The following is a 24,024-nucleotide window of genomic DNA, read 5'->3' on the forward strand; positions in this document are numbered from 1 at the left end:
GAAATCGACCAACTGGCAAAAAAATATGGGCATACAGTCGTCAGGCTGCCACCATACTTCTGTCACTTCAACCCTATAGAGTTGATATAGTCCCAAATTAGAGGTTTGCGTTGCCAGGAACAACCAAAAATTTACGCTCTCCGCAGTAGAAGCACGTACTAAAGAAGCTATTACTCATGTTACCTTTGAAGACTGGAAGAAAGCCGTCAAACACACACGCAACATTATGGATAGAGCATGGCAGTATGAAGGTGCTTTGGAGACTTCAGTGGAAGAGATGATTATCTCTCTAAATGGCAATAGTTACAGCGAAACTTCAAGCGACGAGAATGATGTCAATGGGGTTTTACCATTATTCACATAGAGATGCAACACAAACGGATTCAGCTACACGTTTCGAGTGCGCAGTTTGCACTTGTAAGTACTGGCATAACAAAATTAATTCACATTAAGTTTTGAAATTTGAATATGACGGCGTTATCAAATATTAATTCCAAAGAAAGTACATTTCTAGAATTCAATCTGTGCATACATATTACAGTATACAAAATAATGTCTGCAATACATTGATCGTTTTTGTATTGTTTTTCTTTCTCAGAATAGATGTTGTCCAATTTAAGATACCAAACAAACGTTATTTTATTTTTTGTTGTGCTGGAAATAAGGATGCATATAAGAAGTATATCAGGTGTTTACAGATATAGACATCTGTTGCCTATCGCTACTGTACGCGAGCAGACGATTGCTCTTCATATTATTTACAATCGTGTATCTCGCATTAGAGATCTTCGACACAGTTAAGGTTTGAAACAGCTGAAAATTTGATGTTTTCTTGACATTTCATTCGCATGTCGAAAATTTGATAAAGTCATCGAAAAGTTGTTTCTTGAAAACTATCGTTTTATTGTCTACATAAACATTTTAAAAAACTAAAAATGAAACCATCGCATTGTGAATCTATTTCGCAACGAGCTACCATCGGCTCCACATTTAAAGATCTAATACTTAGAGTGTGTGAGCGAGTTGAATGAAACATGAGATTACGCACAAGTTCCGTGCGGGTCTTAGTAACTCTGTCCCGGGCTCACCTGTGCTGCTTCCGAACTGTCAGTCCTAAAGTAATTATGAATGCACTATAGCTATTAATGTGTTAACAGCCCTTCAGTCTACAATATAAGCTACTGTGTCCTCCAAAGTCATTGTCTCAACAAACAAAACAACAACAGTCCAGATTATTTCAAAACGATTTCACTGAGATCAAAAATGTCGCTGTTGTTACGTTACAAAAAATTACTATTTAGTCAGTCTGTAACAATCGGCTTCCATATATCTCAGAGCATTCTTTATTATTGCCCATTTATGGCAAGCTGATATTTTAAAACAATTGTTGATGAATAGAGTCAGCATTTGTAACATGCCACTTGCAAGGAAATATGAAAGCAAGCTGAAAAGATGGAACTCCAATCATGGTACAGTGCAACTGTTATTCTTGGGAGTGCGTCCATCTTGGCCAGAGAAAGGCTTGGTTGCATTTGCGCAATGACATCTCAGACACAGACATGTTTTAGAGGGCAGGAATTTTCACCTCCATATCAGCATTTTAATAGTTCATTACGTTTTGAGAGAGGCAAATGAGAAATATTTATGTTATTTTGTTTTTATCAAACTAAAAGTTTTGTGGATGTGGCGCACCCACAAGATTATGTATGCAGATGCCCAAGCCCAGGTGCACCCATGTGGTCAGCACACATGCAATCAACTAAAGTGTTTATTCTGTTACTCATGGTTTCTTTGCAGTTGCCTTTCTTGTACCTATGCTCTTCTTTCCAACTTCAGTGACCACATGTTTTGTAGATGTCCATTCCTCTTCAACTGAACTGTCTATTGGGCTCTCCATTATCTTGGTGTCTATAACCACAGAGGTATGAAAGCATGTGTCTTCATTCCTTAATACTTTCATATCTCAGTTCTTTGCACGTTGATTCTCTCTAACTAGTCTCTTGAACTTCAGCCTCTTATCATTATTAATAAATAGTGATCAGGATTTGTATCTGTCCTGGGTATGCCTCACAATCCAGTAGCTTATTTTGATATCTTTGCCTGACCAAGACACATTCTATGTGGAATCTTTCTGCCTCTCCTGGCCTTTTCCCGAGTATTCACTGTCACAAGCTAAAAATGTATATCAGAATTCAATTAGCTTTTATCCTCTCTTGTTTCTACTGCCAAGCCTATATTCTCCTATAATACTACCTTCTACTCCTTCCCCTACTACTGCTTTCCAATCTCCCATGACTATTAGATTCTTATCTCCATTTACAAGCTGAATTACCCATTCTTTACCTTCATACTCATTTTATATCCCTTCATCGTCTGCTTGCAACATCAGTATATATACATGAACTGTTGTTGTTGGTGTAAGTTTATGTCGATTCTGATAACAACCACCCTGTCACTGAACAGTGAACGATAACCCACCTCCTGGCCAACCTTCCTATTCATAATGAATTCCATTCCCGTTATACAATTTTCTGATGCTGTTAATATTGTCCTGTACTCATCTGATGTAAGATCCTTGTCTTCTTCGATTTCACTTCACAAACCCCACTATATCTAGATTGAGCCAGACTTTTTTTTTTTACCAAGCAAGATGGCGCAGTGTTTAGCACACTGGACTCACATTCGGGAGGAACACGGTTCAATCCTGTGTCCAGCCATCCTGATTTCCCTAAATCACTCCAGGTAAATGCCAGGATGTTTCCTTCGAAAGGGCACAGCCTACTTCCTTCCCCATCCTTCCGTAATCCGATTAGATTGATGACCTTGCTGTTTGTTGGTCTCCTCCCCCAAACAACCTAACCCAGACCTCTTAGCTTCCTTACCATTTAAAACTTCTGACATGCTGACGTTCCAAGCTTGAGCTCTTAGATTGTTATCAAATTGTTGCTTATTCCCTGTTTTCCTCAAGGTCCACTCCTTCATGGCATTGTCCTTCCCTTCCCCCCCCCCCCCCCCCAAAGATCCAAATGGAGGACTCTTCCAGATTCTTTTTCCAATGGAGAGAGAATAAATACATTTAATTATTTATTTGCTGGCCTCTTGTCTTACGGGTACACATTGTGTATCTTCAATGCAGCAGTTTCCATTGCCTTCTGCATCCTCATGCATTTGATCAAAGCTGTTTCTTCTGCCTTTTAGGTGCAGTTTCCTATCCCAAGGTTTAAAGAGTCACTGAACCTGTCTCCATGTCCATCCTCTTTGACAAGGCTTTTCACAGATTGGGGGTGACTTCTTATTCTGGAAGCCTTTGGCTACCATTTCTGATGATTTTGTTCAAAATATAAGCAATTGTGGGGTTTGAAACTAGGACTAACGATGTTTTGATAGCTAGTCAAAGATATTACCCCTAGACCACAGGTCTCTCTTCAAACCAACAGCTTATTTCCTGAAATCAGTAAAGCCATTTACTTTTGTCCAAAAAGGTGTCCAGTTTCAGTAACTTGCAGGTAGCCATAAGAGGCTTAACTACTAATAAATTGCAGTTTAAGAGGTGTCTAAAGGATTTGTTGGCGGCCAACTGCTTCTGATTCATTGATGAATTTCTTAGTAGATAAAACTGATGTGTATATGTTACTAATAATATCAAATAAGGCTTGTATTACATCAGCTGTAGGCAACTTGCAGTTCAGACAACAGTCACAATAGAACAAGCAAGAGTCCACTTCATTGTACAACATACATATTTAGTTTACTTTTATACAAGTACTAAACTATCTCCGTACACCAGCAGATGTGATAGTCATAAGGTTTGTGAGTGTTGTAACTAATGCAGTGAGTGTTAAAATATACACAGCATAAATTGACAGTGCACTGGGTACTCTAACCTGTTGCTGATTTCCAGAATATGACAGAGAACTGTGTGGTTGCTATCAAAGTTTCATATTAATGTAGTTGAAAATATGTCAAAGCGCTTCCAAAACTGTTAAGAAATTATGGCATGTTGTAGTTACCAGTGATAGCTTATATCAATTACATAAGTGGTTTCTACCCTATGTATCATGTAGCTATTGCAAGGAAACATTGTTTGATGATCTCCATTGAAATTGGGCCCACAGCTGTGTTGAATTATTGATGATTTACTATTGCATGAAGCTGTCACATTCTTCATTATTTTTGATGCAACTGCACTACTTTTATCTTAGCCCTTAATCAAATGTATTACCAAAACATTTGTTGATGGCACATAGTCATAATCAAATTCATACCCCTAGCATCATTAGTAAAGGTGAATTGTACAATGAACAGAGAAAAAGGACAACTGCTGGTTGCTTTAGATCATTTAAAGGAGCATTGTTACTTCAGATACACCTATTTTTATTGTTACAGAAGATGAACTGTGCCAGCCAAAGAATGGAGGCTCTGGGAAGTGCCTGCATATCAGTTTATGTCCATCAGCTATCCACAAGGTGTACCAAGGAATTGTGCCAGACATATGTGGCTTCCAAGGCAGGGTAGCCATAGTGTGTTGTGAAGATTCTGCTGCCTCTAAACAACTAATCACAGGAGATCAACCATCCAGGTAGAAAACCTTAACTTACAACTGTTTTTACATGTTGTACCTCACTGTTGTTAAAACATTGGATTCTAGTAAATAGTAGTATAACTGAGTGACAGGTGACACATTTAAGTAAATCATGTACGACACTCTTGGTGGATGTGCATGTCTTGCATTAAAATTATATCATGGCTGCAGGAAGATACAATTGTACTAACTGTTCCTCAACAGTGGTGACAAGTTGTAATGAGTACTGTAAGCATGATTAACAAACAAGTGCCATACATCAAAAAGGCAGCTCTGACCAAATATTGCTGTTTACTTGATACAACATGATGGTTAGGTATCTCTTGTACCATAATGCTCACATTGCAACATACTTACTGTCTATTGTGAATATAAATGCTTTCTCAGAGTACAAAATCACCAAGTCTACATTATTTCTCATTAAATCTTCATTGATTGAGAAGACCCTTAGTTAGGAGTAGCAGCTAGAAATGTGCAGCATATTTAAGCTGATATTAGAAAGTCTAGGAATGTTCAGTGTGTTGGGAAGAAGAAAGTGCTCCTGTTAGACAGTAGGCGTGACTGAGGTTCAGGTCGTCAGATGCAGGAAAGCTTAAGATCAGTACACAAGGGCACCAGCATTTTCAAATGATATTCGGGAGTAAGTCAAGTGATAGAGGACTTAAGGTTTTTACATAAGGATGTTTTGAAGGAAGACCATATATTGATAGTGAGTGGGCTGGAAAATCAAATAATACACATACTGTGTCGTAAAGGAAAAGCAATCATTCGGAAAGTAACATGGAGCATTTTGCAGACTAAACAATCCATCATCAAAACAATCATTCAATAAAAAATAACATACAACAATTGGAAATTGAGTTCCAGTCTTTGAACTGCACAGTAGTTAGTGAGTTTGTGTCACTGAGCACTGGCATAAAGACACAGAAACACAAAATATAGTGTTATCATTCTAAGAAAAGACAGACTTACTGTAGGACTATTTAAAAGGATGGAAGACCATGCATTTATGCCAGAAAAAGAAAACCAAATCAAGGCGTACTGTAAGTGGAGATTTAAAATATCAGCTGGGGAATTAAAACGGCTTAATATCACCAAGACATTAATGGCGGCAAATAGTAATGGTAAAGTTCTTAGCTTACGTAAAAACCCGTGTTTTGACGGAGAAAAGTGTAAAAAATGTGGAAAAGTGCTGAAAACCGGAATCACGTGCAAGGAATGTAATAACTCGTATCATTTTCGGTGTGCAAAAGTCGAATCATCTGTGAAAGAAAATAATGAATTTATAACATGCTGGAACTGTAGTCAGTGCTGCGTTAAGAGCTCAGATAACAATCATAAAGCAAAAATTTGTGACTGCAGGTGTGAGTTATCTGGACTAGTCGACGATATGGTAAGTGAAATCCAGAGCCTAAATGCTGAAGATACTCTCTTAAATAAGAAAGTGTGTGAATTTGAACAACAGCGCCTGATGAACGAATGTAGGCCTAAACTAAAAACCAAGGAAAGCTTTCCCGCCGTCATTACTCAAAACAGGTTTCAAACTCTCGATGAAATAGTGGAACAAGAACGAGTTCAGTCCGTGCAAACCAGATGTAATCCTTCAAACTAAAAAAGAAAAAAAAAACTGTCACTGTTAAGTTCAGAAAACACAAAATCCCAAACTCGTGTGCAAAACGTGAAACTGAACGTAAATAAACCGTCCAAGGAAATGGAATCTGTGAAAGTATATGCAAGAAATCGTCCCTACTAGAGAAAAACAGAAGAACCGACGACAATCAGAAACACAAGCAGGACCGGATTCTATTACATGGAGGCAGCCATGGACGTGAAATAGCACAAAACATCGAAAATATGCAAGACAACTTTGCAGCTGTAGGCCACATCCAGCCTAAAGTCCCTCTTTCTGCTGTGGTGAAACCGTGCATGCAGGATTGTGACTCCTTCTCATCCAATGACTGTGTCGTTATTATGGGAGGTTCATATGATGTAGCAAGAAATCAAGCAAATGATGCAAATAGACATATGAAAATGGTACTGGGTAAGTTAAATGGCACTAAAACAATTGTTGTCAACATTCCACAGAGGCATGATCTTATGAAACACTCAATTGTGAACTGGGAAGTTCATAAAACAAATGATAATATTAAAGCTCTATGTAATAAATTTCAGAATGTGTCTCTAGTAAATGTCAGCTATCTAGAAAGGGAAGTGCACACATCTCATGGTCTGCACATGAACAAAAGAGGCAAAAAGATTGTTAGTAGCAAAATTATTGAGGAAGTCAGGCGACATTGTTCACAAAGTGATGAAAAGAAGTCCATTGCCATGGGGTGGTACAACCCACCTCAACAAAATCTGCCATAACACCAGCCACCGCCGGCAAGGCAGGGAAATTTGTAAAGCCTGCTGGCCTCATTGCTAGTCCAAAATTATCCTCTAAGGTCCAGCACGTAAAACTCAGCCTTAAAATCATACACCAGAATCTTGGTAGCCTTAGAAATAAGCATAACGATCTAGATGTAATTTCACTGATTGACAAACCCGATATATTAGTTGTAACTGAACATTGGTACAATGAAGCTCTGATTAGCATTAGTCAACCACTGTGTATGAAATTCTGCACAGCCTTCAGTAGAAAAGACAAGACTCAGGGAGGTGTAGCAATATTCACTGTAAATGAAAGTAGTTTTAATGTTATTGATGTGAGTGCCTTCTGCTTGGAAGGAGTTTCAGAATTTGCTGCAATAAACCTAAAACGTGGTAGAGATAACATAACAGTTATCGGTGTTTACAGGCCACCTGCGGCAAATGCAGATACCTTTTTTGTAAATCATTGTGACTTGTTGTATATATAGACACAACATTTTCTGGGCCAAATGATCATGTAAATATTATAGTTACAGGGGATATAAATATAGATTTATTAACAAATGATGTCAGCACTAAAAAGTTACTTCGCCTGTGTGATGAATTTAACCTGACCACACTCATTCAGGAACCCACTAGAGAAATTGGCAATAGTAAAACATGTCTTGACAACATCAAGGTGGCGGTGAAAAAAGGTTCACGAAAATCGAGTGCCGCGAAAAACGTAAAAAAGAATGAGTCTTTATGTATTCAGTGCAAAAAAAGTATCGTTGTTCGACCTGGAAAATGTTACTGCTGCGAAGTTAAAGCAAAAAACGCAAACGAAATCATTACAAGATCAAAATCTAGTGAAAAAACCGTAGCAAATGCAAATTCAGTGACATCGACATGTAAACATTGCGATTATTTTCGTCTCGTTTTAACTGCAAAAAACAGTGAAATCAGTAAACTTAAAAGGACTGTAGCCTTATTGGAGAAACAGCTGCAACATCTTGGCTGTAAAACTCAACAAACAGAGCATGGTCTGAACCTGGAAGAAATATCAGCTACGAGTGATGTAATCAAAGGAAGAACTACTGTGGAAACCAGTACAAAACTTGGAAATAATAAAGTAAGTGCATCAAATAGTTATAATGACAAACGTGATTCCACAAACAATGTCAATTAGGAACATATGAGTCCAGATAATAATTACAAACAACAACAGCCGTGCACTGTAAATTTTTCACGCATGTCGCATCCTAAACAAAGAAATGTGATTAAAAAATCAGTCGACTGGCCTCAAGTGCGCAAAAAAGAACAAAAAGTGTTGATTTTTGCCGATAATCATGGACGTCAGATAGCAGAAAAGGTAGCAGATACACAAACTAACGCAAGTGTCCAAGCCTTTGTCAAACCAGGAGCAGGCATTGCAGAAGTGACAAAAACAGTGGTAAAATCGTGTGAAAACCTTAACCCAAAAGACTGTGTCGTAATTTTTGCAGGTGCGAATGATGTTGCCAGAGATAAAGGTAGTGAACTCATCACTGTTCTTGAAAGTGTGCTACCCAAATTAAGCAACACAAGTGTAGCTGTTGTAAATCAACCACACAGATACGACCTTCCTCCTTGGTCATGTGTAAATAAGTTAATAGAAAGAGTAAACAAAGAGATAGATACTGTATGCAAAAAGTTTCTGTACGTGAACTTAATAAACGTAAGCACGTTAGACAGGTCCATGCACACCAGCCATGGCCTTCATTTAAATCACATTGGGAAACAATTTTTGGTTGAAGAAATCTGTCGTCTAGTAAATTGGAATCACAATAGGCCTAATATAGAAGCAGTCCAAAGTACTTTGGACAAATGGGTCATAAAGAAAGATGCAATGTCTTATAAAAAGGGTGAAAGGCATTTTTTAGGGAAGTAGACTGTAACACAAATAAATGTGATGCAGAATTAAATTGCAAATATAGACTGAAGATTGTACACCAGAATGTACAGTCATTAACAAACAAAGTTGATGAAATAAATATACTCCTCAATAGTGAATGGAAAGATGTTTCAGTGTTATGTTTTTGTGAGCATTGATTACAAAATGAGTATTTTCAGTACTTAAAAATATTACATTTTAACCTTGCAAACTGCTTTTGTAGAATGGAATCAAAACATGGGGGAACTTGTATATATGTAAAAGAAAATGTAGATTATAAGAGTATAACATCTGTTTGCAAACTTGGTTGTGAAAGAGACTTTGAAATCTCAGCTGTAGAGTTAATGTCTGAAAACACTATTATTTTATGTGTGTATAGATCTCCTGTTAGCAACATAAGTGTTTTTTTCAAAAAATTGGACCTTGCTTTAGGCAAACTTAAGACAACTGGGAAAACAGTGGTACTATGTGGTGATTTTAATATTGACTTTCTGAGCCATAGCCCTCACAGGGAAACGTTTTTAAATATTATAAAAGCCTACAATCTTTGTCTTACTGTTAGCTCTCCAACACATGTAACTAAAACTAGTGTCACTCTCCTTGATCAGGTATGTGTAAACATGGACAAGTGTACATCAGAAAACTTTGATACCGGCTATAGTGACCACCTTTCACAATTACTGACCATACCTGTAAATCACACTTCGACCAGTATAGAAAATGTTATCCATAAAAGGATTTATAGTGGGAAAAATATTGAATGCTTCCAGTACCTAATCAGTGAACAATCTTGGAGAGAAGTATATGATACCTCTAATACTAACGAAAAGATGGAACATTTTTTGAACATATTCAAGCATAACTTTGACATAGCTTTTCCACAAAGGAAAGTTATTTCCAAGAGCATAGATAGATTCAGAAACTGGATTACATCAGGCATCAGAGTATCTTGTAAAAGGAAGTGGGAACTTTTTCTGCAGTCAAAAACTAACAGCAGTCCAGAATTTATTAATTATTTCAAAAAATACAAGCTAGTTTTGAAACGCATCATAAAGGATGCAAAAATTAAGGAAAATGACAAATATATTATGAAGTCATCCAATAAAACTAAGTCCATGTGGAAAGCTGTGCAGGATCTTACTGGGAAGAAGACAACTCACAAAAATATTGTGATATCACATGATGGCAAGAATGTCACTGACCCTAGGGAAGTTGCAAATAGTTTCAATTCTTACTATGCAACTGTTGCTGGGAAATTAGTGAAGGAAAAATTTGGAAATTCACCTAATACAACATGGAAAGAACTTTCATCTATTGAAATAAATAATATATCCATGTTCCTCAGTCCAGTAAGCCCAACAGAGCTCCTAAATACCATTAATTCACTGAAGAGTAAGTACTCAACTGGTATTGATGATATTCCAGATTATATTATAAAAATAACAGCAAGACAAATACTTTCACCTTTATTGGACATATGCAATTCATCCTTATCATGTGGTGTCTTCCCTCAGCAACTGAAAATGGCAAAAGTAATACCCCTATATAAAAAAGGTGATCATCAATGTATGGGTAACTATAGGCCTGTGTCTCTATTGTCAGGGTTTTCGAAAATTATTGAAAAAGTGTTCCTTTCAAAACTAATTACATTCTTCGACAAGAATAATATTATTTCTGGGTGTCAACATGGCTTCAGACCACAGAGATCAATTGAAACTGCCACTTTCAATCTGATAAACCATGTCGTAAATGCAGTGGACAACCACAGAAATATCTCAGGTTTATTCTTGGACCTAACAAAAGCTTTTGATGTGATTGATCATTCTATACTCCTGAGGAAGCTCGACTGGTATGGTGTAAGAGGTGTGCCAAATCAGTGGATCAAATCATATTTGGAATATCGTTCTCAGGTAACTGAAATTAAGTATACAGAAGGAAATGAACTCCAGGTACACGTTTCAGAACCATGTGGACTAACTCATGGTGTTCCACAGGGCTCCATTTTAGGTCCCTTTCTTTTTTTGGTCTACATTAATGATTTTCCATCACACGTTAGGGATTCTGAACCAGTACTGTTTGCAGATGACACCAGTCTATTGATTGAAGGGAATAATGAAGAAAATTTTACTGCATCTGCAAAAGATATTACAAAAGGAGTGTCTGAATGGTTTACCAGAAACAGGCTAATAGTTAATCCCCAAAAAACTGTACTAATGAATTTCCACACTGATCAAAATAAAAATCCGGCACAACCTGTAATATGTATAGATAACCAAAACATTAGTTCTGTCAATGAAACTAAATTTCTTGGGATTCATATCCAGGAAAATCTTAAATGGAACACTCATATCACAGCCCTAAATTCAAAACTAGCAAAAATGAGCTATGTGGTAAGAATTCTATGCAACAGTACTAGTGCAGAAACAGTTAGGGCTGTATACTTTGCTCGTGTACATTCAATACTGAAGTACGGTATCATTTTCTGGGGAAATGTACATCAGGCCATAACAGTTTTCAGGAAACAAAAGGCAATTATAAGAATAATGAAACAAGTGAGTAGCAGAAAATCATGCAAACCTTTCTTTAAAGATCTAAAGATCCTAGCCCTTCCCTGTATTTATATACTGGAAATAGTCACGCATGTCAAAAAAAGCATACTGAGAAAAGAAAACCTTTTTCCTCAAAACAAAAGTGTCCATGATTACAGTACCAGGTCAGACAGTGACATACATGTCAATCACTGTAACACCACATTATGCCAAAAAGGTGTATATCATGCAGGAACAAAACTTTACAACAGATTACCAAGACATATAAAATCTCTTACTGAACTACAAAGCTTTAAAAAGTCTGTGACATCCTACCTTCTGAAAAACTGCTACTATTCAGTCTCACAGTATCTTATGCAAGAAAAAATGTAATTTGTATCTTTAATTGTAGAAATAAGTTATAAATATACAGTATTTCAAAAATTTGTAATTATTAACTTTATAGATCCAATTTGTCATAAAAATTTATAAAATTTATGTTTGATATTTGAAAATCCAATAGCCAAAAAATGTTTTCTGTCCAATATCCTGTGTACAATGTATGTACTTAAAAAGAGATTTATATGGACAAATAAATAAATAAAATAAATAAACAAATAACAAACATGACCAACCTATCCCACAGTGCATCTGTCTTAAACCTAGCCATCTCAGATCACCATGCAGTACAGCATAAATTGGAGCTCCATTAAGGCCCCCACTGTCACCACAAAGCAACAGTTTGTCACTAAAAGAATGATGTATAATGACAACATAGATAGACTAAACTGAATGCTAGCACAAACAAAATGGTTTGAAAATAATAGCTTTCATATGATAGCTTTGCTGCTGACTTCTATTACTGCTTTGATACCACATGCCCAGTTGTAATCACAAAAAAGAAACAAACAAAAAATATAAACAAAAATATTTGGGTAAATAGTAATGTCACTGAAGCGAGGGAACAATTAAAACTACTCCACAGTGCAATGCTGAATAATAGAGAGATTCCTGACTAAAGGAAGCCTTCAAATATATCAAGCACACTATAAGGACTTACTCACACAGACCAGAAGCAACCATGTTTCAAATAAGCTTCAAAACTCACACAACGTAACTGCTGGCATCTGGGCAGTCATAAACAGTTTTAGAACCTACAATGACAAATCCTGTATGGACTTTACTATTAACCACAATGGCATCCTCATAAAAGACCTACTGGAAATCGTAAATATTTTTAATGAAAATTTTTCATCTGTAGGGGAAGCCATAAATGACAAACATAAAAACATGCACTACAGTTTTAAAGGTAATACATGTGACCATATTATATATCTAGCCCCCACAAACTGTGCAGAAATAATGGGCATCATTAGCTCTCTAAAACCCTCTAATTCAGCTGGGCATGATGGCCTAAATACTAATGTTTTAAAAGCCTGTAGCCAAAATTTCTCTCTACCTCTGTCTGTAGCAGTCAACAATATAATAGAATCAGGCACCTTTCCAGACAGACTAAAAATAGCACAGGTAACACCCATTTTTAGAAATGTGACAACAACAAAATTGAAAATACAGACCACTCTCAATCCTTCCTTTCTTTTCCAAAATAGTTGAGAAAGTTATATACAACTTATATATACAAAGTTATATAAACTTTATTAACAAACACAACCTGATGTTTGAAAATCAAAATGGATTCCTAAAAGGTAAATCAACTAGCACTGCAGCTGCTCAACTAACTGAAGTGGTGTTAGGGGGTATCAAAAGCAAGGAACATGTGGCAGGTGTATACCTAGACCTGGAAAAAGCCTTTGATTGTGTGAATATTGACATCCTATTAGACAAGCTATGGAACATGGGAATTAGAAACGCTGCTTATGACCTAATAAAGTGTTATATGAGCAATAGAAAACAGTTTGTTCTAGTTAAAACGGAAAGTGGTGTCTACAAATCGAAGATCACTTCCATAAAATATGGCGTGCCCCAGGGCTCAGTTTTGGGCCCCCTTCTGTTCTAGATCTATGTATTAGGTATTAAATACTGTACTATAAATTCCAAAATTGTTCTGTATGCTGATAACACGGCCATTGTGTTTAAAAAGGAATCATGTAATGAACTAGAGGCCAAGTGTAATAATGTGACAAAAGAAATTGTTCAGTTTTTTAATGAAAGCCACTTAAATGCAAGCACTAGTAAAACAAGTTTGATGGAGTTTAACAATAGTAGTTCGAATATTGAAATTAAATTATACATTGGCAACGAATTGGTAAATAAAGAGTCTAGAGTAAAATTCCTTGGCGTAACAATCCAAAGCAACCTGAAATGGGACACACGTATTGACTCCCTAGCAACTAAATTGTCAAAAAATATATTTGCAATCAGTTCTTTTAGCAAGTTCTGTAGAGATACTGCAGTCCTAAAGACTGCATACCAAGCTCTTTTCTCCTCTCACTTGAACTATGCTATTGAAATTTGGGGGGCAACAACGAAAGCTAATCTAGATAAGCTACTCATTCTTCAAAAAAGGGGTGGAGCAAAATACAAGGAATCCCGTCACAACTTGTTTCCAAAAACAGAGGTGTTAACTGTTATAAACACATACATTCTAAAAGGCATATTGCTTGTGAAAAGACTGCACCCAAACACTTATTCAGATTTCCACCAGTACAATACTAGAAATAAAGAGAGATGTTACATTGGCGGCCACAGAACAGCACTTTACGAAAAGGGGCCTCAGTATGCAGGTATAAAATTAGCTAATGCACTGCCTAGTACAGTCATGGCTCTTCCTACAATTAAACTGATACATCAGCTTAAGAAATTTTTAGTAAAACACCCTTTCTACACATTAGAAGAGTACCATATTTATATGAAGAAAAACAAATGCTTTGTGAAATTATGTGAATAGAAATCAGTAAACATCTTATTGTAATTCTGTTGTAAATTAATGACATATTCGGAAGAATGTGTATTGTGTATTGTACAAATAACTTTAATCATTACTGTTTCTTTGTACATGTGCAGTGTACCATTCGATGTTGAATAAAGAGCTATTATTATTATAATTATTATAATAATAATAATTATTGTTATAAGTGTTCACAACTTTGAGTGCTGGTATGTAGCAAAATAAATACATAAGTAAACTGTTTATCAATTTGGTGACAACATACAACAAAATTATTTATTTATTAACACAGAAGGTTTGAATTAGAGCAACTTTTAATAATTTTGATGCACATCAGTATGTATCCATGGGTTTTAATGTGCGTGAATGTCTCCCATGTACCACAAGTGCCCTGTCTCGGTGAAACTGTTTGCCCTAGGGCTTTCACACCCTCTTCACGCTAGTTCATAGGCAAAGTACTGATGCTAAGCAGTGTTCGCATCGACCCTATGTCCATAATTATGTTGTATAGATGGAGATGATATTTTAACTACTGATGATGCCTTTGGCACAATTGTTTTATGAATCTCCATTGCAGGATGTGATTTTAGTAAGTGACTAAAAGTTTTTGCGCCTGTAATACTCTGGTAATTCTACAGTTACTTAAGCTATAATGTTTTTTCTTTCTCAGTTCCGATGCTAAGTTTTTGCTAATGAAGGTGTCTTCCTGTTCAGGTGTATTTTACTCCTGATGAAGGTATATTTAGATATACTGAAACCGTGGTTCATTTACCATGAAGAATTTCAATAGTTGCTGTTTCAGCCATGTTTAAGATTTTGAAATGTACATCATTGTATTAAGTGTAGGCAAAAAATATTACAAGCAGCAGCACACACAGATAAACTCTCGTAAGTCTGAGAATACATTGACAATGAGTGATTAAGAGAAATGATACCGCATGTAACAGTATATCATTGTATTAAGTCTAGATAGACCAGATTAAACGGATGATTATCTCATGTATAGTAAGTTGTCAAGCAATTTACAATAAACAATAATTGTTAGCCTTTCAGACATCTATTTTCATGGAAAAATTATTTCAGTTTTCAACTGTTGAAATACACATAGACATAACGACTGTACCACTTGTAGGACTAAACGTCCTCATTTCTTTAAAAGTCAAACTGAGACTCCAGAACCACTGAACTGACATGAACATTTCAGATCGGGAAACCACAAGGACAGATAAAGGGATTTGCCCACAATAACTGTCGAAGGCACCTTGTTCTTGTAGCTTTAAAGTCATCATCCCAAATTTTCAGCATCTTCTCGTAGATACTGAGGTCAACCATGGCCACATGCCACTGTAGAATCAGATTTACATTGGCAAATTAAGTACCAGCAGGTTACTTCCAGAATACATACTATTCAACAACTAGTTGACAGATTTCTTGTTGGTCATCACCACATTTGACTTGATGTAGCAACATCAGATCAGACAGTGAATAAAATTGGGCACTGATAAGGAAAAATCCAACATAGGTTAAGGCATAGAGTAAAGTATTAGTGGTTAAATATGAATGGGTTAATACTAGGATTAAAATGGTTGGTTCACCCACTCAAAAGGTAGGATAAATATATATTCCCTTATCAGATACATATTAATGAATCCACTAGTCTTCAACTGAAAGTAAATGTCGGCAAGAACCATAACTATACCATGAATACAAATCCTCGATGTTTAGGTTTTTTTATGCTCCACGGACTGTCAGGATCAGTAAATAATGCCCTGAAATATCTGAAACTAGCATTTACAAATAGCTTCAGGTACATGAATATATAACTTACTTCACCAAAAGAAATAACTTCCACAATAAAATCTTTAAAAACAAAGCATTCTAGTGGTTATGATGAAATATCAACAAAGTTAATTAAGGCATGTTCTTGTGAGTTTAGTACAATTCTATGTTACTTGTGTAACCAGTCAATTATAACTGGGACATTTCCTGACTGGCTAAAATATGCAGATGTTAAGCCTCTGTTCAAGAAAGGGGATAAAGAGATATCATCAAACTACAGACTGATTTCACTTTTGCCAGAATTCTCAAAAATTTTAGGAAAAGTAATGTACAAGCAGATTCTCAACCATCTGATCACAAATAACGTATTATCAAGAACACAGTTTGGATTTCTGAAGGGTTCTGATATCGAAAAGACTATTTACACCTACAGTGAAAATGTACTTAATTCATTAAATAACAAGTTACAAGCAGCAGGTATTTTCTGTGATTTGTCAAAGGCATTTGATTGTGTGAACCACAACATCCTTTTAAATAAATTAGAATTCTATGGTGTCGCAGGCAGTGCTGCAAAATGGTTCAAGTCATACCCCACTAACAGGAAACAAAGGGTGTCAGAGCAGGGGACTAGTGAATTAAGTCATCATCAGAATGGGAAGAAATTACATGTGGTGTCCCACAAGGATCCATCTTAGGGCCATTGCTTTTTCTTGTGTGCATTCATGATCTCTCATCAGTTACACTTCCAGAAGCAGAGTTCGTTTTGTTTGCAGATGACACAAGTATTGCAATAAATAGTATGTTGAGTGTAGTTCTAGAAAGGTCTGCTAATGATATTTTCATGAATATTAATAAATGGTTTAAAGCCAACTCACTGACATTAAACTTCGAAAAGACTCACTATATGCAATGCAGAACCTGTAAGAGGTTTCCACCCAGCATATGCATAAAGTATGAAGAAGAGCAGATAGAAGAGGTTGACAGTCTTAAATTCCTGGGATTACAACTTGATAATAAATTCAGTTGGGAAAAGTACACCACAGAACTGCAGAAACGCCTTAACAAATCTGTATTTGCAATTCGAGTGTTAGCAGACATAGGCGACATAAAAATGATAAAGGTTGCATACTTCGCCTATTTTCATTCAATAATGTCATATGGTACAATATTTTGAGGTAACTCTTCAAGTCAAACAAAAGTTTTCAGAGTCCAAAAGCGTGTAATACATTTATTTTATTTATTTATTTATTTATTTATTTATTCATCCATGGAACAATAAATATTGTATGGATGTCATCAGATTACAACACATGAGCACACATTTACATTTACAATTAAACAGGTTTCTCATATTTTATGTAGTTTTTATAACTAGTCATACACATATTTATAATTACATATTATTTTGGTGATAATGTCATATGTTGCTAATAATCTACATCTATGTTAAATATTCTTTTACAGTATAACAACTTTTACTTACTAAAAAGGTTTTAAGCTTTTGTCTGAAAGTGAGGGGCTCATTTATTTCTTTAATTTCTTGTGGTAATTTGTTGTACAGTTTTATCCCATTCTAAAATATACTTTTTTTGCGTCTTTGCCTTGTTCTTTCTATCTAGGTGGAGGTGGTGACAAGCTCTTGTTTCATGGTCATGTATTAGGCTGTTTGTGTTGTACATGTTGAGATTTTTCTTAATGAACATTATGTTCTGAAAGATATACTCACAAGAAACAGTTAGAATTCCTAGCTTTCTAAATAATTCTAGACAGTGGGCCCTGTTGTTGCTATTTGTTATTATCCTTATGGCTCTTTTTTGTAGTTTGAACACAGTTTGTATGTTACTGGCACTTGTTCCCCAAAACATGATCCCATAGCTTAGGACTGAGTGTAGATATCCGTAATATGTTATTTTAAGACAGGTATTATTGCATACCGGTGCAAGGATTCTAAGAGCATAGCATGCTGTGGATAATTTCTTTGCCAAAATGTTGACATGGTTTGTCCATTTCAGTTGGCTGTCTACACTCATCCCTAAGCATTTGGTACTTGTTACACATTCTAATTCATTATTATTAACTTTTATTCTAGTGGCATTGTGTTTTTTGTTCAATTGGAAGTAAATATAGTTAGTTTTCTTTACATGTAGGGTGACTTTATTTTTTAATGACCAGTTGTGGACATCATTGAGAGCCTCGTTTGCTCTTTCTGACAGTTGTGTTGGATTTTCAACTGTTATTACTATGTTGCTGTCATCAGCAAAAAGTATTTTTTCGCCATGTCTGATACTTTGTGGGAAGTCGTTAATGTATATAAGAAACAATATTGGGCCTAATACACTTCCCTGTGGGACGCCTATATTCTCATTTTCTGGGTCAGACAGGTGTTTTATAAGGGAATTGTTTGAAACTTGTGATATCTCAACTCGTTGAACTCTGTTTTCCAAGTATGATTTGAACCACTTCCTTGTCACACCTCTTATTCCTATTTGCCCTAATTTATGAAGTAAGATTTTGTGGTCAACTGTATGAAAGGCCTTGGACAAGTCTAAAAAGATACCACTTACATTTTCACATTTGTCCAGTGCTTCTAAAATTACTTTAGTGAACTGTGCTATAGCATATTGTGTGCCTTTTCCAGCCCTAAAACCAAATTGGTCATTGGAAAGAAGATTATATTTATTCAGGTAATATAGCAGTCTCTTTTTGACTAGTATTTCTATTATTTTAGAAATGATAGACAGTATAGAGATCGGCCTGTAGTTCTCTACATTTTCCACATCTCTATTTTTAAGGATAGGTATAGCTTTTGCTTGTTTTAGGTACTCCAGAAAGTATCCAGATTCGAAAGATTCATCAATTATGTCTGTTAATGGGCCCTTTATGGAGTCTATACAATCTTTAATTACGCAGACTGGGATTTCATCAAGTCCTACTGAAGTTTTATTTTTTAGTTGGTGTACTACTAGTGCCACTTCCCATCTATAGTTGGCAAGAGCACCATTGAGTTTGTTGGCTGGTTCTGAGTAGGTAAATCATACGTATCTGGAAATTTCTGCTGTAATTTTTTTGCAATACTACTGAAGCATGAGTTTACAAAATAAGCTAATTTTTTAGGGTTACCTACTGGTACATCTTTGTTTTTAATATGTGAATTGAGGTCCTTTTTAGCAGAGTTAAATGTTTCCTGTTTGACGATGTTCCAGGCTGCTTTGCTCTTGTTTTCAGCTTCAAGTAATATTTTGTTGTTTGAAAGTTTTTTTGCGGTTAGCAACACCTTTCTGTAAATTTTCCTGTACTTTTTGTAGGATTGCAGAACTCCTGGGTTAGATTGATTATTTTTTATGGAGTTGAGATATCTAAGAGTTTCTGAGGATTTTTTGATACCTGTAGTCACCCACTGATTTCTTTTTGTAGTTTTAATTTGATAAAGAGTTTTGGGAAACATCTCTTCAAATCTGAGTTAAAAAATTGACATGAACTTGATAAATTTCTGATTTGCATTGGTTTCTGCATAGACTTCCCTCCAATCTTCATATTCTAGCTGGGATTTAAACTGATGCAGGGCTGATTTGGAAAACATTCTTTTGTATGTACAAAGTTTAGGAGGAGTTTCTACATGAATGTTTGTTTTTAAGATCTGGCAGAGGTGGTCTGCTAGGCCCAGGTTTTGGACAACAATATGACATTTTTTACTATCAATATCTGTAGCTACATGATCTATAGATGAGGAGGATTCTTTCGTTATTCTAGTTGGACAATTAACAAGGGAGGATATTCCATAACAGCTTAGAATATTCACATATATGTTGCTAGCCTTATCAGGCTTCATCATATTAATGTTTAAGTCACCACAGATAATTACATTTGCTTTTGGTCCAGAAACCTTGTCTAAGGTTTGATTCAGTTTTGAGAAGAATATATCAATGTCTCCACTGGGAGAGCGGTACACACAAAATATGACTAATTTTTTTGCTATGCCAGGTCCTATTATTTCAACAGCGGAAAGTTCGAAATGTTTGCCCTCACCTAGATCTAAAAGATCATATCTTACTTTAAATGACATACCTTTTTTTACATAGATACATGAATCTCCACCATTCATTGAGATTCTGCTATAGTAACATGCAAGGTCAAATGAGGCTAACGCAATGTGTTCAGTTTGCTTCCCTTTGCACCAGTGTTCAGTGATACACTAAATTTGGCTATCAAATTTTTCCAATTCTACTTCTAGCTGTTGCGCTTTGTTCTTTATGGCTTGAATGTTTTGGTGAAACACTGTTAGGCATTTGTTTTCACTTATCTTGGTGGCGCCTTTCCCTTTAGACCTGATGCTAAAAAATCCTTTAGATGAGCTGGTGGCATGGTTATTCTTCTGTTGGTGACAGTGGAGGTGAGTCTGTTGTCCGTTTGACTTGGAATTTGGTGTATCTGAAGGTATCTGCCTTATGTTAGTCTTGTAACTGAGGCCGGGTACCAAAAATCCTGCAGAGTTGAAAGTTTCCTGGTTCTTGTGCTTCTTCTGTTAGCTTCTGTTACTGCTGATGATGGTGAAGCTGGTGAAAAGTCTTTCATTGTTGAAGACTGAGGAGCGGCCAAGACTGATGAAAGGTCATTGGCTGTTGGCACATCAGGTGTTTTTTTTCTTGTTAATGATGCAGTTTCATAGTATGTAGCTGCTTCTGTTGAAGCTGCTTTGGAAACTTCTGTCCTAGTTGAATCATTTATCTCAGCTGTTTTTGAAGAAAGTGGAGATTCTAGTGCTGGACCTGTTGTCAGTGATTCAGTTTCATTTTCTTGTTGGAAATTTTCAGTTGCTGTGTTTGGTGGTGGAAGTGGTATGGTCGTGCTATTCTTGTCCTTAACTGCCTTCACTCCATTAAGGATTTCTCAACTAATGAATGATTTTCTGAGTTTATTTCTGTGAAGCCCATGCCTTGTAAAATGACTTCTCTCTGCGGATGGTACGTCCACATATGTGGCATTTGGGAGGCTTCGGCAGATTTTCTCAAATTTCCTATTAGTAACTGTGATTTCTTTGTTGACACAGGATTCTTCTATAAGATCATGTCTTTGTGGGATACTGGCGATGAAGAAGTTGACATCTGTAATTTTCTGTAATGTACTTCTTAGAGCTCTTGTGGCGAGTTTGCCCTCGTTTCTATAAACATCATTAGCACCTCCTATTATTAGACAGTTGTTTCCCAGCTTCAAAGAATGTTCACAGTCTTTTAAAACTTCGCACAAAGGGGCACCCGGTTTCATTATTCAACGAACCTTGAATATAGTTTCCATGTTACACAAAATGTCGGCTAAACCCTTTCCATGACTGTCTGAAAGTATGAAAATATCTTCTTTTTTCTTCTTACCTGTATTGGTAGATATCTTGTTTGCACGATAAGTATGTTCCATGTATTTTCTGGTATTTCCTTTCTTGTTATTACAGGACTTCGTAGGCCTACTGAAATGATTTGTGGTCGCTGCATTTGATGAAAGTGCTTCCTTTCTTTGGCTCTTTTCACATATTTCATATTCATCACACGTTAAAAATTCAAACTTATTTGCTTGTGGGAGACGAAAGTTGTTTTCGTTACGATTAACACGACAAAACTTTTTAGGCCTAATAAAGTTACCGTTTTGTTCGTTTACAACCGTTTCACTACCCTTTGAATGGTCATCACTTCTTCCAGCTTCTGTACACTATCTATCACTGATTCAAGCTTCTCTACATATAGTTTAGCTAACATAAGATCATATTTTAATGAAGAAGTCGTGCATTCTTCTTCGCATTTCGTTTGTAAACACACGATATGACGATAGTTACAGTGCACATTTCCACAGTCACAGGTCATGTTTTTTTCCTCTACGACATTTAAACATTGACGATGGATCCATTTCTGTGACCACGAACATAATTTAACACCATATTTCACCATCTTACTGCATTTTACACACACAGGATTTAAAAACTCGTAATTTTCCGCGGATCGGTTTATTAGTACATCTACACGCGCCGCCATCTTACTAATCAAACACTCTTAGGAGTCCTTTAATGTAAAAGACATATTATTTGTGGAGTAACTTCACGGATGTCCTGTAGAAACCTCTCCAAAGAACTGGGTATACTAACTACTGCCTCTCAGTATGTTTACTCCTTAATGAAATTTGTCCTAAATAATATCTCTCTTTATCCAACAAACAGCTCAGTTCATACATACAATACCAGGAACAAAAATGATCTGCACAATGACTTAAAAGCACTTACTTTAGTTCAAAAAGGAGTCCACTACTCAGGAACACTCATCTTCAATAATTTGCCAGCAAACATAAAAAAATTAGTTACAAATAAAGATCAGTTTAAAAGGAGCCTGAAAGACTTACTAGTGGCCATCTCCTTCTACTCCATTGACGAATTTTTTAATAGAAACAAATTATGTGTTGTATATATTCATCCTATTAGTATTGTTATTTCAACATTTTTTTTTTAATTGACATGTTCCACATTCATGAGGATCTCCTGAACAAGGATCTATGAAACGAAAAACTAATCTAATCTAATCTAAACTGATTACTGAAGTAATACAAACATAATAAATTTCTTTCTGGAAAATATTCCTTTTCCAATTACATAGTAGATCTAATACATGCCAAGGACAAGGTCATGACAAAGTGTTTTCATACTTGATAGTAAATCAACGTTTATCCAGTGACTTTCACGCAATAGGTATAGTAACAGAACCAACCAAATGAGAACATAAATATAAGGCTACAAACAGTCTGACCTAATTTTAATCACATCTCAGTTGTAAAGTAATAGTATATTGCTTTAACAACACAGATATCGTAAGTAAACTCTAAACATTTTCTCAACTTTTCACAAAATCTCCAGCACAATGAGAGTACAACATCATCAACACAATGAAAGTATCATATCCAAGATGTAAATTAACACAACTACATTATAACTGTACAAACATGATAAGTAAGCATAATTGTTCAAACATGGTGCATTAAGTGCCTGTGTTGTCACATATTTTCGATAGAAGTTTACTAATCCAAAATAAGATTTTAAATCCTTTTTTATTTCTAGGTTTTTGGGAATTTTGCAATGGCCTCAATCTTTTCTCCACCAGGCAAAATCCCCTTTTCATTTATGCAGTGCCCAAGAAATTTTAATTCTTTCATTGCAAACTTACATTTTTCTAATTTCATAATCATACTCCCCTGTCTCATTTTCTCTCCAATTTCCTTTAAAATTTGAATATGTTCCTCCCAGGTCTTACTTGATACCAAAATGTCATCCACATAAATAATTAGCTTTTCTAAGAATTCTTTACCCAAAACAAAGTCCAATCCCCTAATAAATTCTGCTACAGATACATTTAAACCAAATGGCACAACACAATATTGAAAACATTTCCCATTAAACAAAAATGCATTGTATTTTCTAGAATCTCTTTCTAATTCAATCTGATGAAATCCAGAAGTCAAGTCAAGGCTAGTCATATATTTTACATTTTCAAACTTATTTAGGCCTAGTAGTTCATCTATACATTCAGGGTGGTCAGTTTCTCTCTCCAAATATTTATTCAGGTATCTAGAGTCAAGCACTAAACGAATACCCCCATCTTGTTTCAAAACTACCACTAATGAGTTATTGTAAGAACTATAACTTCTTTCTATTATTTTCCACCTTTCCATTTTCTGAAGTTCTCTTTCTACTTCCTTTTTCTTACAGACAGGGATAGCATACAGTTTTATCAAAAATGGGTCATGAGCTTTCAATTTTATTCTACATTGATACCCTTTTACTCTCCCTGGTTTTATATCAAATATGCCATTATAATCCCACAAAAATTTTCAAGTTCTCTCCTGTTCTCTGCATTAAAGCTTTCAGTTTCAGGTACCTTTTTAGCTACTAGTTTACTGTAATAATTAGCACTACCCT

At 35.7% G+C, this 24,024-nt stretch overlaps 1 protein-coding gene across 1 annotated transcript in view; it reads left to right on the forward strand.

The window, feature by feature from the left end:
- LOC124774617 (serine protease snake-like) overlaps window positions 1-24,024 on the forward strand; it is a 217,153-nt gene that overhangs the window by 14,301 nt on the left and 178,828 nt on the right. The window contains exon 2 of the mRNA XM_047249495.1: window positions 4,387-4,579. Within this exon, the coding sequence (XP_047105451.1) occupies window positions 4,387-4,579 (193 nt within the window). The remainder of the gene's footprint in view (window positions 1-4,386; window positions 4,580-24,024) is intronic.

The sequence above is a fragment of the Schistocerca piceifrons genome, chromosome 2 (genome assembly GCF_021461385.2).
Source record: "Schistocerca piceifrons isolate TAMUIC-IGC-003096 chromosome 2, iqSchPice1.1, whole genome shotgun sequence".
Classification (NCBI taxonomy): domain Eukaryota; kingdom Metazoa; phylum Arthropoda; class Insecta; order Orthoptera; family Acrididae; genus Schistocerca; species Schistocerca piceifrons.